The following is a 15,096-nucleotide window of genomic DNA, read 5'->3' on the forward strand; positions in this document are numbered from 1 at the left end:
TTACAAGACAGAAAAATGGATCTGAGAAGACAGCAACATGCTTGTTGCTTGCTGGGCGGAACCCAGTGCCGACCTCATCAGGACACTTTGTTTTCTTCTCTAACCTTTGGGAGTGAAGGGAAGGCATGAAAGGCTGACCTAGCTAGGATCTCAATGAGTCACCGGAGAGGAGCCTCTAGGTCACTGGGCACCCAGCCACTCCGTCTGCCTCACGGTCCACGGGAAGACAGAGGAGGAAAGAGGCAAGCGCGGTTATCTAGTGACTAGGAGATGTGACGGCTGACCTGTCAAGGGCTCCCAAGTGGAGGCCAGCCTCTGGAGGAGACTCTTCTGTGATGGGCAGTTATTTAGAGGCTGTATGTGTGTGTGTGTGTGTGTGTGTGTGTGTACATGCGGAGGAGCCAGAGGGGAGACAAGCGATTTCACCACCAGTCCCATGTGACGGCAGCACCAGTGTTGACGCCAGTGTCTCCAGCTGAAAGCTCCTGACCACCCGGGCCCCCGAAGGTCACTGTGCCCTCTGGTGCCTCATCAGACAGGAAGCTGGGCTGGGAGGGTATAGAAGGGAGGGGGGGGTTCCTATAGCCTGGAAGGCAGTGGAAGACGAAAATGTATCTGCATCCCTGTGTACACATCAGAGACGAGTAACCGAGGTGTCAGAGACGAGCTACATACAGGCATTGAATCTCCTGATGCTGAAGCTGGAGACAGCCAGGGCATGTCCTGTGACAGGTCAGAAGCATCTGTGACTCGGCGTGTGTAAGGACACACCTGTATACAACCTGTAGGGGCAACGGGGGGCCAGGGGGCAAGATGGGGAGAAAGACCTGTGCACAATGGCCCTGAGCTCATATTTAAGCTCAAGGACAGCTCAGGACCTGCTTGACTGAGAGGCAGGAAATGCTCCAGGACATCACCCATCAGCCCTTCAGGGACAGAGAACAGCACGGGGGTGGGGTGGGGTGGGGGGCAGGAGCATCAGGGTGGGGCCTCCACCCCTCCAGGTTGAACCAGTACCCCGCCTCCACCCTCTGCTCTGCCTGGGTCCTCGTCCCCTCCCCCCCACATGAAGAATCTCCTCTCCGTCCACACACACCGGAAGTGTCATGAATCTGAGAACCCAAGCAGGATCTTGGCTGCTCTGAGCGGTCCTGCCTGGATTTAGGTCTGCCACAGTCAATCAGGAAATCATCCTGAAAAAGCAAATGCTTTCTGAAAATTTTATACACCATGAACAAATCCCATGGATTAACGATTTCCAGACATCACCCCCTTCACCTTGGGAGTCATCCAGGCTTTGGGTGGAAGAAAAAGATTTGGGAAAAACAAAAATTAGGAAGACTGCTTTCCGTTATGTTTTTCCCTACCCAGTTTTTCTATTTGAGAATAAAACCTCCCGCACAGTCACTGAATTAATCTCTCCTCCCCCTAGTCTCTTAAAATTCTTTGGCATAACACAAACTCTGATAGACATCACCATTTCAATTACTAGTTGCTAAGGTTTAAGCAAAGCTTTATTATCTGAGGATACACAAGTGACTATGACAAAAGAGGCTCAGCATAGAAACCTGCAAGTTGTGACTGATATTTTACAAGGTAACAGCCAGGGTTACCTTTATTTTCTTGGGCTCCAAAATCACTGATACGGTAACTGCAGGTATGAAATTAAAAGACACTTGCTGCTTGGAAGAAAAGCAATGACAAATAGATATCATATTAAAAAGCAGAGACATCACTTTCCGACAAAGGTCCGTCTAGTCGAAGCTATGTTTTTTCCCAGTAGTCATGAATGGATGAGAGAGCTGGACCATAAAGAAGGCTGAGCACTGAAGAATTGATGCTTTTGAACTATGGTGTTGGAGAAGACTCTTGAGAGTCCCTTGGACTGCAAGGAGATCAAACCAGTCAATCCTAAAGGAAAACAGTCCTGAATATTCATTGGAACTACTGATGCTGAAGCTGAAGCTCCAATACTTTGGCCACCTGAAGCAAAGAGCTGACCATTGGAGAAGACCCTAATGCTGAGAAGGATTGAGGGCAAGAGAAGAAGGGGACAACAGAGGATGAGATGATTGGATGGCATCACCAACTCAACAGACATGAGTTTGAGCAAACCCTGGGATATAGTAAAGGACAGAGAAGCCTGGCATGCTGCAGTCCATGGGGTTGCAAAGAGCCGGATACGACTTAGTGACTGAATAACAATGATATTAACCTTCATTATTTGCATGTTGTCTGTGGTGGGTTCCCTACTTCATGAGCAGAGCTGGCTATATCTGACAAAGAGTATAGATCACAAAGGATAAAACATTTACCCTCTGTACCTTTACAAAAAGGTCTGCCAATCCCTAAAGCAGACCTATTCCAGATAACGGGTGAATATAATATCAGAGAGGAAATGCTTACAATCTTCTCAGATCATTTAAGAAGTAAATAATTACAGTTAAAATTTCAATTCATAATGAATATCACTGCTATCAATAGTAATATCAGGGGCTCCTCAGGGGGCACAGTGGTAAAGAATCTGCCTGCCAATGCAGGAGATGCAAGAGATGTGGGTTTGATCTCTGGGTCGGGAAGATCCCCCGGAGAAGGGAATGGCAACCCACTCCAGTCTTCTTGCCTGGAGAATTCCATGGACAGAGGAGCCTGGCGGGCTAGAGTCCAAGGGGGTCACAAAAGAGTCGGACACGATGGAGCACAAGCACAACAGCAGTTTTGTTGGTTGGTTGGTTGTTTTAAAGAAACATACAATTTGCTTCCTATCTCCCAATGCCTATAAACTTCTGTGGCGTCCTCCTTTTCAAAAAATAGTAATATCAACACAAAATAAAACACTGGTTGAATAGAGAATTGGATGTGGCAATGGGTATAAGCAGAAAATTCAGAGGCTGGTGTGTCTCTGGCTTGCTCCCCTCCCGCCCACTGTCTACCGGTTGCCACAGCACATGAAGGCCATGGAGATTCACCCCCTGAGGGCAGCCCCAGGCTCGCGGCTTGTCACCTGCCCCGACACCTGTGGAGGGTGACGGTGAGTCCACCTATTCTTTGACATTCCTGCCCTCAGAAAGTGAAGCCTGAGATGCTCTGCCCTACTCCGCGACAGAAGGTCTCGGTGACTCGCCCTGAAGGAACAGGATGCAGTAGAGGTGGGCGTGTGTGACTTCCGACTGCAGGTCCTAAGAGTCACGGTGGCTCCTTGCCGCCTTCTCTTCATTGCTCACTTTGGGTCCACATGGAGGGGCACTGAAGGTACCCGCCAGCAGCTGGCATGCCGTGAGTGAATGTGTACCCACGTGGGCTCTGGCTCCGTCGAGCTTTAAACCACAGGCCCAGCTGACATCCTGCCTGCAGACCCAGAGACGCTCGGGCAAGAGCTACCAAGCCAAGCTGCTCCCAAATTCATGACCCGAAGAAAACACCGAGATAACAGAGGTGTACTGTTTTTTAATGCTGCCAGGTTCTGGGGCAATGCATTATGCAGAAATAGAGAATTAATCCAGTAAGATGGATGAACCTAGAGCCTATTATACAGAGTGAAGTGAACTAATTCATTAACAGAGAAATAGAGACACCCCCTCTGCAGCACCCACAGGGAACCACCGAGAGGTCCCCAGATTCACATGACGACTGCTTGGCGCACGCCTGCCGTGCTTAGCCGCTCAGTCATGTCCGACTCTCTGCGACCCCATGGCCTGTAGCCCGCCACTACCCGCCCCTTCCTCTGTGACCCTCGAGTCTCTGGTGCAGACCTGGGTTTTTCTACTGCACCTCGGATAATCATTTTTTCTGTTGGAGAAAATCTGTTGTTCAGTATTTGTTTCATAGTCCTGAGACGTGTATTTCAACCCACCTACCTAGTGCAGTGTAGGTACACGGGAAGACTCCCAGTAAAGAGTTCTGAGCTAATTTTCTCATTTCAGTCCATTTTAAACCAAACGATAAGAACCTCAGACCACACTTATGGACTTGTTCTGTGTACCTTTGGACCCAGGAGTCAGTTGCAGGAGAGTGGATGGAGAATGTGTATTTTAATTTGTAAAAACGTGACGTCAAGGATAAACAGCCTGGTTCAATTCTGGAGGATGTCACAGTGTGAACACTGGATTTTAAATAGTGACCCACCAACAAATGACTATGAGATATAAACATTTAAGAGGCTTTCGTTTAATACCCAAGATGCCTTAAGAAAAAGCTGAGTAACTTACAGTCACATGAAAAGGAACCCAGACAGTGTCAGAGTTTTCTGGGCTTGCCAAATCCCTCCTCAGGCAGAAAGTCTGTGATTCTAGTCTTGAAACTGAGGAACAGAGGGAGGTACATGGTCCGTGCTATCTTTCAATGAGAAGACATGAAGTCTCACTAACAAGTGGTTTGCCTTAAAACCTGAATTTTCACCAAAAAGAACCAGCCATCTGTTTTGAATATTTTAAAGACTAAGCCTCTATTTGAGCTGTGCTTTGATCTCCTAGGATAATAGGAAGACAGTGATACAGTCCAGCTACACCTCAATCAAGTGTGTGCATTTAATTCATCCCAGAAACGCCGACCGCCAGGTCCAGCTGCAAGCTTCAACCTCGTCATCACAGGACCAGGAGGAAGGACAGAGACATCAAGAGGGAATGGCTTTTTTGTTTTGGTTGATGATGCATTTTTGGGTTCAAGAAAATAGTCCTTTAACCCAAAACAGACAGTAATCCTAAAGACAGAGAGAAATGTACAGAAAATAACAAATTAGGGAGAAGTTGAGGACAAGTTAATGAAAGAAATACTGCAGAACCCTATTGTAACACGACTGTTGTTTAATAGCTCAGATAAGATGCGAGTCAGATCACATCCTCCAAAACATAACTCTATAAAATAAAAACATGATGTAATAGGCAAGCATGAGGGCTGTCTCCTGGAACTGGTATTAAAAGGGGTCTTATCACATGTTAGATGAGGAGTAGGTGATAAATTTGACAGTGTATCCTAGAAGGTGGGCTAGGAACTGACTGGGACCCCCACACATGAACTGTGTCAGATCACAGGATGACCTGTCAGGGTACAGAACTGTTGTTCAGTCGTTAAGTCATGTCCGCCTCTGTGACCCTGTGGACTGCAGGTTTCCCTGTCCATCACCATCTCCCACAGTTTACTCAAACTCATGTCCACTGAGTCAGTGATACCATCCACCTCATCCTCTGTTGCCCCCTTCTCCTCCAGCCCTCAATCTTTCCCAGCATCAGCATCTTTCCAGGGTACAGAATAAATTAAAAGATTAAAAATACCTATTACACATGCATGAAACTTCCAATACATGCAACTTCTCTTTAGGGCAAAAGCTCCCCTGTTTTTTCTTTCAAAAACTATTTATTGAGCTCCGCAGGGTCTACCCAGAGGACTGTGAAAAACAATTAGGATGTGAAGGATTTTATTTTGCATGAAGTACAAGAATATTTTTATTATCCAGGGAGAATGTCTGAGTTACAAATAAGGCCACAAACAGGAAGAAGAGGGCATGTTCTCATTAGTCAAATGCTCCTAATTGTTAAGGAACCATGTTCCAGAGATGTTTAAAACACTGCAATTTTCAGTTTAAGAAATAAATCAAGTAAGTCTCAGGACAACGTCACCTTAAATCATTCAGCAGAAACTATAAAAATGTAGGGGGGATCCTGTGGAACACTGTATAATATGTCTTAAAACTACACTGAAAGGTCTCTCCCCAGAGTAGTTACAACTTGATCACGTGGCCCGAGAGGCCCCTGCCTCACTGAGCTCACGTGATCACCAAGTCTCTCAAGAATTACTCAGAGCCTCTGTGTCGGGGCAGCCTGTAAACCATCCTCAGGTGAGAAAACTTTAGCAGGAAAAGGCGCCTGCCACCGTGGTTGCTTCTTAGAAGGCGATGGGGTCTGACTTAAGGTCTGCGGCTGACCTCCTGCAGGGACACCTGGTGGAGGAAGGGTCTGCGCTGCTGCTCAGGCAAGACGGGTGACGTCATCAGCAATTCAGAGATTCCGAAAAGAAGGCGTTTCTCTTGCTGCAGGAAAAATGAATTACTAGGACTGTGCGTGACTTGTGCAATGAGAGGAATGCTACTGTATTAGGAGAAATCTATGAAGGAAACAGTAGCATCAGAGGATCCTGTGAATCCTAGAGGGTTTTAAGCACTATCACTACCAACATCACACAGCCCTTGACTGAGGACTTCCTGGGTGCCGGGCCAAGGGCTAAGTGCGCTGAGCACGTTTGTACTTGTAACCCCACCAGGACCTTCGCTGTAGGTTTCATCGCTGCCACTTAGCAGATGGGAACCTGACGTTTGGAGGAGAGGTGAAGTGACTTGAGGGAAATTCCACAGCTACTCAGCTCAAATTAGTTTGAGAGGCAAAGCATGTTATTTAACACCAAACTAAACAGCCATAAAATAATATACCTGCCATACAAGGGACACAAAAGAAAACATGTTTTGTCAGTTTCACAGGTGGGATATAACAGAGAAACTACAAAAGGCAGGATAAATAAAATCAGAAATGAAAAAAGAGGGACTTCCCCGTTGGTCCAGTGGTTCAGACTCTGCGCTCCCAAAGGCCTGGGTTGGATCCCTGGGTCAGGGAACTAGATCCTAAATGCTGCAAAGACGAGGTCACATGCTGCTACTAAAGATCCTGCGTGCCACAATGAAGATGGAGGAGCTTGAATGCTGCACTTAAGACCTGGCTAAGCTAAATACATAAATAAATATTAAAAAAAAAAAAAGAAATGAGAAAAGTGACGTTATAACTGATACTAAATACAAAGAATTATGAGGCTACTATGAACAATTATATTTCAACAAACTGGACAACCTAGAAACAAATTAATTCCTAGAAACATACAACCTACCACATCTGTATCACAAAGAAATAGAAAATGTGAACAGACCAATGACAAGTAAGGGAAATGAATCAGTAATTAAAAACCTCTCAAGAAATAAAAGCTGAGAACTAGCTTGTTTCACTAGTGAACTCTATGAAACATTTAAAGAAAAATACACACCAATCCTTTGAAAACTTTTCCCAAAAAATACAAGACCAGAGAACTGTTCAACATTCATTTTATAATCCGGCATCACCTGATACCTAAACCAGAAAAAGATGTTGTAAGAAAAGAAAATGACATGCCAATATCTCTGCTGAACACAGATGGAAAAGTTCTCAACAAAATGTTAGCAAACTAAATTCAACAACACATTAAAAGGACCATTTGCCACGATCAAGTGGGGTTTATTCTAGGGATGCAAGGATGGTTTAACACCTGCATTGATGGTTGAAATCAGTCTGTGTGAACCACCACGTGAACAAAATGAAGGAAAAAAGCTATATAATCATCTCAATAGTGCAGAAGAAACATTTGACAGAATAACATCCCCTTACTAAAAAGCAAAACAAAACAAAACAAACTCTCAATAAAGCAGAGAGGGAAATGGAAAGATAGTCTGCTCTCATAGATTTAATGAACTAATATTGTTAAAATGTTCCTACTACCCAAAGCAATTTGCAGATTCAATGCAGTCCCTACCAAAATTCCAGTGGTATCTTTCACAGAAACAGAGCAGAGAATTCTAAAATTCGTATGAAACTGCACTGGGGCCTTTTAAGACCCCAAATGTGGTGGGGTCTGTAAATGTGTGAAAATGTGGTATACATGCAGCTGACCCTTTGACAATGCAGGGGTTAGGGGCACTGACCTTCTGCATGGTCAAAAATCCATGTTTAACCCAAGAGTTGGCCTTTTGTACCTGCGGAGCCTGTGTGTCCCTCATTCCGTACCTGTAGATTCAGCCAATGGTGACGATGCAGTACTGTAGTACTTACGATTGTAAAAATTCCATGCATAGGTGGACCTGTGCAGCTCAAACCTGTGCTATTCAAGGGCCAACTGTACACACACACACACACACACACATACACACACACACTAATACACTCAGCCATAAAAAAGAAGAAAATCCTGCCATTTGTGACCACACGAATGGACCTTGAGGCCATTATGCTTAGTGAAATGACTCAGAGAAAGACAAGCACTGCACAATCGCACTTACATATGGAATCTAAAAAAAAAAAAGGCCAAACTCATAGATATAGGGAACAGATTTGGTGGTTGACTGTGGTAGGGTTCGGGAGTGGGCGAAACAGTCAACAGCAGGTCAAAAAGTGTAAACTTCCAGTTTAAGATGATAAACATGTCCTGGGGATATAAAGCATGGTGTGTACGGTTAGTAATACTCCACTGTATATTTACATGCATGCTCAGTTGTGTCTGACTCTTTGCAAGCCCATGGACTGTAGCCCACCAAGCTCCTTTGTCCATGGGGATTCTCCAGGTAAGAATATTGGAGTGGATTCCTCCTCTAGGAGATGCCTTCCTCCAGGGGATCTTCCTGACCTAGGGATCAAACCCGCGCCTCTTATGTCTCCTGCACTGGCAGGCAGGTTCTTTACCACTAGTGCCACCTGGGAAGCCCCACTTGCTAGGAGTTAGATTCTCCCGTGGGAGGAGACAGGGAGGATGGAGGCTCAGGACCTATGGGCCCTATTTCCTCTGACACCATCAGGTCTTCTTCTATGGCTGGATAAAGGGTCAGCAATCCAAACCCAGCCTCCTTCCCGCATGTGGGGAGTGGTGCCCTGCTCGGGTGGCACGGAAGCCCGTGTTCTCCCAGCCCGTGTTCTCCCAGAGCAAAGCAAAGGCGGCTTTGCTCTAGGTGAGGGGCCTGGTGATCTCCGCCCTACTCCGGCAAGGTCCCCAAGGCGCCACGGTGACAATCCCGCCCCTCGCGGGGCGCAGTGTAGACTAAGAGAACTAGCGCGCTGACTCGCTCAGCCTCAGCTCTGGTTGGCATGCAGCATTCCAGCCCCAAGAGCTTCCTGACTGGCAGCGTGTGTTTCAGCTTCTTCCATAGCCTCAGGGTGAAGCCACGTGGAAGGTTTCCCATCTTCACAATGCACGCTCCTTGCCATGACTTACCTCATCGTTCTCCTCGGCTGTGTCTGCCACGAGAGCTCTACACCACCCGTGTGATTTTAAGGGGGGCGGGTAATATCGAGACACAGACTTCTCAGGGAGAACTGACCTCAGCAGAGCGAGATGGCCAATAAGCATGGGCAGTGAATCCAAGGGGTGCGAGGCCATCAGGATGTGTGAACTTATTCATCATCATTATTATTTTTTCTAAGCAAAGGATTTCCTCAGTCAAACCTCCAGGGCATCAGATCAAAGAGAGAGGCTGACACAGCTGGACCGCATTTTCTAGCCAATTGGCCGGTATAGCAGAATCTAGACAGTGTCCTGGCAACTGTTTGACACGGCAGCAATCCACAGAGGAGGGGAGAGGAACTCTGGAGACTGACTCTTTATTCAAAAAGTCTTGTATCGCTTCTTCACTTCTCTTTCTGCTTAAGACAGTTTGGGAGCAATGTCCAAGCCCCAGGGGACTGTCCCGGGTGGGCACTGTGGAAGAAGCACTGACCCTGAGAATCCAGAGCATTCTTCTACACACAGAAACTACAGCTTTTAGTCCATAGTGCAGGTTCGTTTTTTTTTTTTAAGACTATATAGTATTAATTATCATAAAAAGTACATCCCAAACCTACTGGCAGAGTATCTGATTGATTTCTTCTATTTGATGTGAGTCACTATAAACCTTACCAGGACACTGTAAAATCATGCCAGAGTGGGTAGTTTATAAACAAAATAACAACGGGGGAAATTTAGCTACATGCCCTGGAAGTTCTTCCAAAATGTACAAAAAGAAATGACAAAAGTGACTATTAACATACAACGAGGAAAAAGAAAAAAAGCCACAGAACCCAAACCCCGCTATGTCACAAGCGAGCGATACACACGGGAACCAGGTGAGATGAGAAAGCAGAGAGCAATCCAAGGATTCAGTGAATTACAGAGAAACAGGACGTGAAATGATTGTGTGGAAGGAAGAAAAAAAAAAAGTGAAGGCAAACAGAACACATTTCTGTAGTTCAGGAAAGCTGTTCTCACCGTTCTGAACAAAATGGCTGCACTAAGAGCACGTGGGGTCTACGCCCAGATGCCCTCCTCCTCATCCTACGGGGAGGACGCAGGGCCCAGAGCAGCGTGGGGACGAAAAAGAGCTGGTTAGTACTCAAGACAGAGACACAGGCACGATGCAGCCGCAGAGAATGGTCTCTCGGCTCCCGACCCCCCACACCAAGCGCTGACTTGCCCTCACTTTGTCCCCGCACTTCCAACCTCCCCACTTCCTTGACACGCTCTTGTCTATTGGGCAAAACGACCAAGCTGGAGCCTTTTCTTTATTCTTCCTCAACCCTTCCCCATTCCTGTTTGCCTCCCGCTCCTCCCAGGCATCCAATCCTGGTATTTATTAGCAAAACCTGTTTCAAGGGACGGCTGTGATCCTCACCCTACGTGTGTGCTCAGTTGCTCAGTCGTGTCTGACTCTGTGCGACCCCATGGACTCTAGCCCGCCAGGCTCCTCTATCCATGGGGTTTCCCAGGCAAGAATACTGGAGTGGGTTGCCATGCCCTCCTCCAGGGGATCTTCCTAACCCAGGGATCAAACCCAAATCTCCTGCATTGCAGGCGGGTTCTTTACCACTGAGCCACCAGGGAAGCCCCCTAAAATCCTCATCCTACATAAATTGGCATAAACTTAGTTCCAGGTATCAAGAAACAGTCAGAGAAAAGCAAATGGCTTCTTGGCAAGGACAGATTGCTGCCATTGGGCAGACAGTTCTCTGCTTTGCCTACATTAAAGACTGCACTTTTTCCCTCTAAAGTCTAAGCCGCCTCTACGGGCTTAGTGAATGTCATCATACAATGTTTATAACCTTCTAAACCTTAGGAAAAAAATCGCATTTTCGATATTATTGTGCTTTCATGCGCAATGTTTCTTCTTTGTCTCCTAAGTCGGAGCTATGCTATCATCTAGAGGAGGGGCTTAGTGGGGGAGTTCCTCTGGACTCTTCGATCATATGGATGTAATTACTTAACTATTATTTTTCTCCCTCAGCTGTATATGTTAAGATTGAGTGTGATGGAGATGTTGAAATCTGATTTTTGGCAATGGGATATGAGGTAATCTGTTCACTACTCTCTCCCATCCATCATACTCAAGATCTTGGGAGAGTTCCCTTCTTCCAGAAGAACTGACGCTGGATATGGCTCCCTTCAGGCTGACTCAGTGCCTCCTTTGCACTCATGAGGAGCTGAAGGCAACAGTTTGAGAAGGACATAGATGGAGAGGTCCACCAAGGAGCCAGGAATGAAGAAACTAAGTTTCAACCTTCCCGTTTAACAGGTGATGAGCAGAGATTTTCAAATCTGCAGTTAAATATTGATTACTGCTACATTGAGCTGTCTGTGCCTCACTGAGCTTACATGGAAAGTTTTCTTTTTCTACGGAAGCAGGACACATACAAATTAGTGAGTTTCTCTGAGAAGATTAATTTTTTTTCTCATCTCAATTTAAGGATTCTTTATAGTGTTCCTTTCAAACCTGTTGGGTAACTCCTCTGAAAATACTCAGCATCAGGCACCACCTACCTATACAGAAATGGACTCCGTATTTAGAAAAAAAAGTTTTCAGAAACTGATTCTTTTTATTTTTCTAACTTGTACCCCAGAGTCTGTAACACGCTACTACAAAATACATCAAAACAAAAGCACGCTGGTTTTTTAGAAGACAACTGAAAGCAGCCTTACCTGGTCTGGGGAGGGTTTGTGATTGGTTTGACCGGAATGGGAGGATCTGAAGTGGTCGTCCTCGTAATTGTCGGCCATTAACTTCATTCGATTTTGTGTCTAGGAGGAAAACAATCCACAAGGTCAAGCTCAGGCAAAATCTCTAGGACACACTGTACAGTAACAAACACTTTAAAAATGTACCGAGAAAGCGTCTAACGAATCCTGTCTGAAATGAGTTAAACATGGGATTTCTGAGGATACCGGGTGGTGGTGGGGGGGAAGCTCAGGCACTGCCACGCACTGAACTGTGCCCCCTCAAAACCCATGCTGAGGTCGTAAGCCTCACCCGCCTCCACGCGTATGGAGGTAGTCTTCGGGAGGTGATTAGGGTGAAGTGAGGTCATCAGGGTGGGGCCCTGATGTGATGGGACTGTGGCCTTCTATGAAGGGGGAAGGACACAGTGGGGAGGGGGCTTCCGAGAGCCAGGAGGAGGGCTCTCATGGGAACTGGGTCAGCTGGCACCTTGACCTTGGATTTCCCAGCCTCCAGATGGGTAAGAAAACAAATTTCTGCTGTTGAAGTGACTCAGTCTGTGGTATTCTGTTACAGCAGCCCAAGCAGGCTACGACAGGTGCCTGAACTGGCACGGGAATTCTGGACGGAAGAGTAATTTCCTTAAATTAAGCACTTTATGCAGTGCCTGTTTTTACTTTTTAAAATAAAGAGTGGATGACACCACACTTGGGAGAGAATGCTGTGACCCTATTTTTTCACCTCGTGCTGGGCAGGACCCATCTTGCCAGGTTACTGTGAGAGTTACTCATCCTTTTTAACAACTATTCCATTTCGGGGAGATGTTATTTAACACACAGACCATAAATACCAGAGGAAAAGTTATCCTTATCTGTAAATGAAACGATTATATACCGAGAAAAATCCAGAGAATCATCTGAAAAATGATTACAACTTACGATAGAGTTCAGTAAGGTGATCGGACAGAAGTGACATATTAAAACTCAATGACATCACCACTTTCTTTATACCATCAATAAACAATTCAGACTTTGGAAATGAGTTGAAGATTCTGAAATCCTTTGCTTCAGTCCTAAGACTGGAAGAGGATTATTCTCTCATGGCCTCTCCTCCAAGTTCACCAGAATGGAGGAGCAGATTGGATTCTGTGTGGTTGGTTAACTTAAGCCCTAAGTGAATGTATGTATGTGTACACACACACACACACACACATCTATAAAACATTTTAGAGAATTTACTTTGCAGAGCAAGCAATTTAGAAAATCTACAGAACCCTGTGCATATGATCAAACAGCAATATTGTTAAAAATCTGAGGTTCTGAAAGCATTAAAAATATATTTGCTAATGTTATATGATTCAAAAATGTTCATTGTAGATAATTTAAAACATACAGAGAAAAAAAAATTACTCCTAAGTCCCTCTAACCAGTGATAATCATTGTTAATATCTACATGAATCTGTTCAGTCTCTTTCCTGTTAACAAAAATAGTAGTATGTTCCGATTTATTCTTTGCTTTTGCTATAATGCAGTATTTTAAAATTGTGATTATCATGTAGTATATTTTGACATCTGATAGGACATGGCCTTCTTCACCAATTCTGCTTTGTCAAAATCTGATTGGGTATCTTTAAAACATTTTACTTTCTTGGTAAATGTAAGACATTTTGTCTAGTTCCATAAAAAAGCTTGCAGAGATTTTTCTTTGGTGTTTTTTTCACATAATGATGCCTAAGCAGGAGCTTTAGAGCCAAACTGCCCAGGCCTGGATTATAGTTTTGCCTTTAACCAGCCAACTCAGCTGGGGCAAGCTGCTCATGTTCTCTGAGCCTCAGTTTCCTCTCCTTTAAAATGTGCATAGCAATACCTTCTCCCCATAAGACTGTTGTGAGGCTTAACCAACTGCGTTACTAACATCAGCTCTTACAAAGGCACCTGGCACAAAATCAATACCCAACTAATTTTAGCTATCCCCATTATTATGAAAATTCCATGTCATTAAATATTATTCTAAAAATCTACTCTTGAGAGTCCCTTGGACTGTAAGGAGATCAAACCAGTCAATCCTAAAGGAAATCAACACTGAATATTCTCCGGAAGGACTGTGAATTCACTGGAAGGATGCTGAAGCTCCAATACTTTGCCCATCTGATGTGAAGAGCCAGCACATCGGAAAAGACGCTGACGCACCCTGACGCTGGGAAAGATTGAGGGCAGGAGGAGAAGGGGACAGCAGAGAATGAGGTGGCTGGATGGCATCAACAACTCAAAGGACATGAATTTGAACAAACTCCAGGAGATAGTGGAGGATAGGAAAGCCTGGCGTGCTGTGGTCCATGAGGCCCCCAGACAGTCAGACACGACTGAGAGACTGAACAACAACAAACTCTAATTTTAACTGGCTGCACGGTGTTCAGTTGAATGGATGCTTAATGAGCCCCATACTGTTGGGCACTTGGACTCTCCAGACTTTTACTGAATAACAATACACATACATTTGTAGCCAATTCCTCCCTCCAGGATATAATGACAGCAGAGAAAATCCTTATCAAAAAATTGCCTGTGATATCAAATTTCTTTTCTGAGATGACTTAGAGAACCTTGAAAACACGCAGGGGAACATTTCTCACGTCACGTGGTGCTGCGTGACCGAGGGAGAGCCTTCTGTAGTGAGGGAGGGAAGAGCAAAGGGCAGGGGCACACCAGAAACACCTCCACGGCAACTTTAACAGGAACGTGCGGCAGCAGCACACTTGAACAGTTACTATCTTAGAACGTGACACACAATCTCGAAGGCCTGATACCCAGTGCGAGTTTAGAAACTTAGAGAAGAACGGATAAAGCACATGCAAATCCCCTTTCAGGGCAGGATGTATCTCAAGTATCTCTGAGGCATGAGACTGAAAGCCTCCAAGAAGAACTGATCATAGGAGATAGATAAGACCAAAGGTTACTTATTTCATGTAAGCGAATGAAGAAGTAGATGCAAGAACGTCTCCATCTCTAAAAGACTCGCAGTGTATCCAAGTTGAGCCAGGGTTCCCAGGCCTAAGGTTCATTAATTTGGTGTGAAGTCTGTTCCCTGCTCAGACAGAGGCTGAACGCTAAGCACCCGACAGCTCACAGAGTAGTAGATGTTACACAGACCCTATAAACAACACTGTTCTCAAGGAGCTCTTGTACCGCTCTTCTTAAGATAAGCCAGCAAGCATGAAAGCTGCTTTATAGCCAAATATCTTCCCTCCTGAACCATGCCACGTGCCTGTGCAGACAGCTGGACGCCCTTGGTCCCTGACATGAAGAGTAAGATTGTTTGAAGGAGTAAAGAGAGGGAATTAAAAAAAGAAAAGATGG

At 45.3% G+C, this 15,096-nt stretch overlaps 1 protein-coding gene across 17 annotated transcripts in view; it reads right to left on the reverse strand.

Annotated features, from left to right (window-relative positions):
• ERC1 (ELKS/RAB6-interacting/CAST family member 1) overlaps positions 1-15,096 on the reverse strand; it is a 270,621-nt gene that overhangs the window by 33,181 nt on the left and 222,344 nt on the right. For 12 of the 17 annotated variants that reach the window (XM_043881904.1, XM_043881901.1, XM_043881894.1 and 9 more), the window contains one exon: positions 11,728-11,826. In XM_043881904.1, coding sequence (XP_043737839.1) covers positions 11,728-11,826 — 99 coding nt within the window. Of the gene's footprint in view, positions 1-5,240; positions 6,026-10,023; positions 10,090-11,727; positions 11,827-15,096 lie in introns of those variants that run through there. The other 5 variants (XM_043881910.1, XM_043881907.1, XM_043881911.1 and 2 more) reach the window with 2 other exon arrangements.

Source organism: Cervus elaphus, chromosome 22 (assembly GCF_910594005.1).
Source record: "Cervus elaphus chromosome 22, mCerEla1.1, whole genome shotgun sequence".
Lineage (NCBI taxonomy): Eukaryota > Metazoa > Chordata > Mammalia > Artiodactyla > Cervidae > Cervus > Cervus elaphus.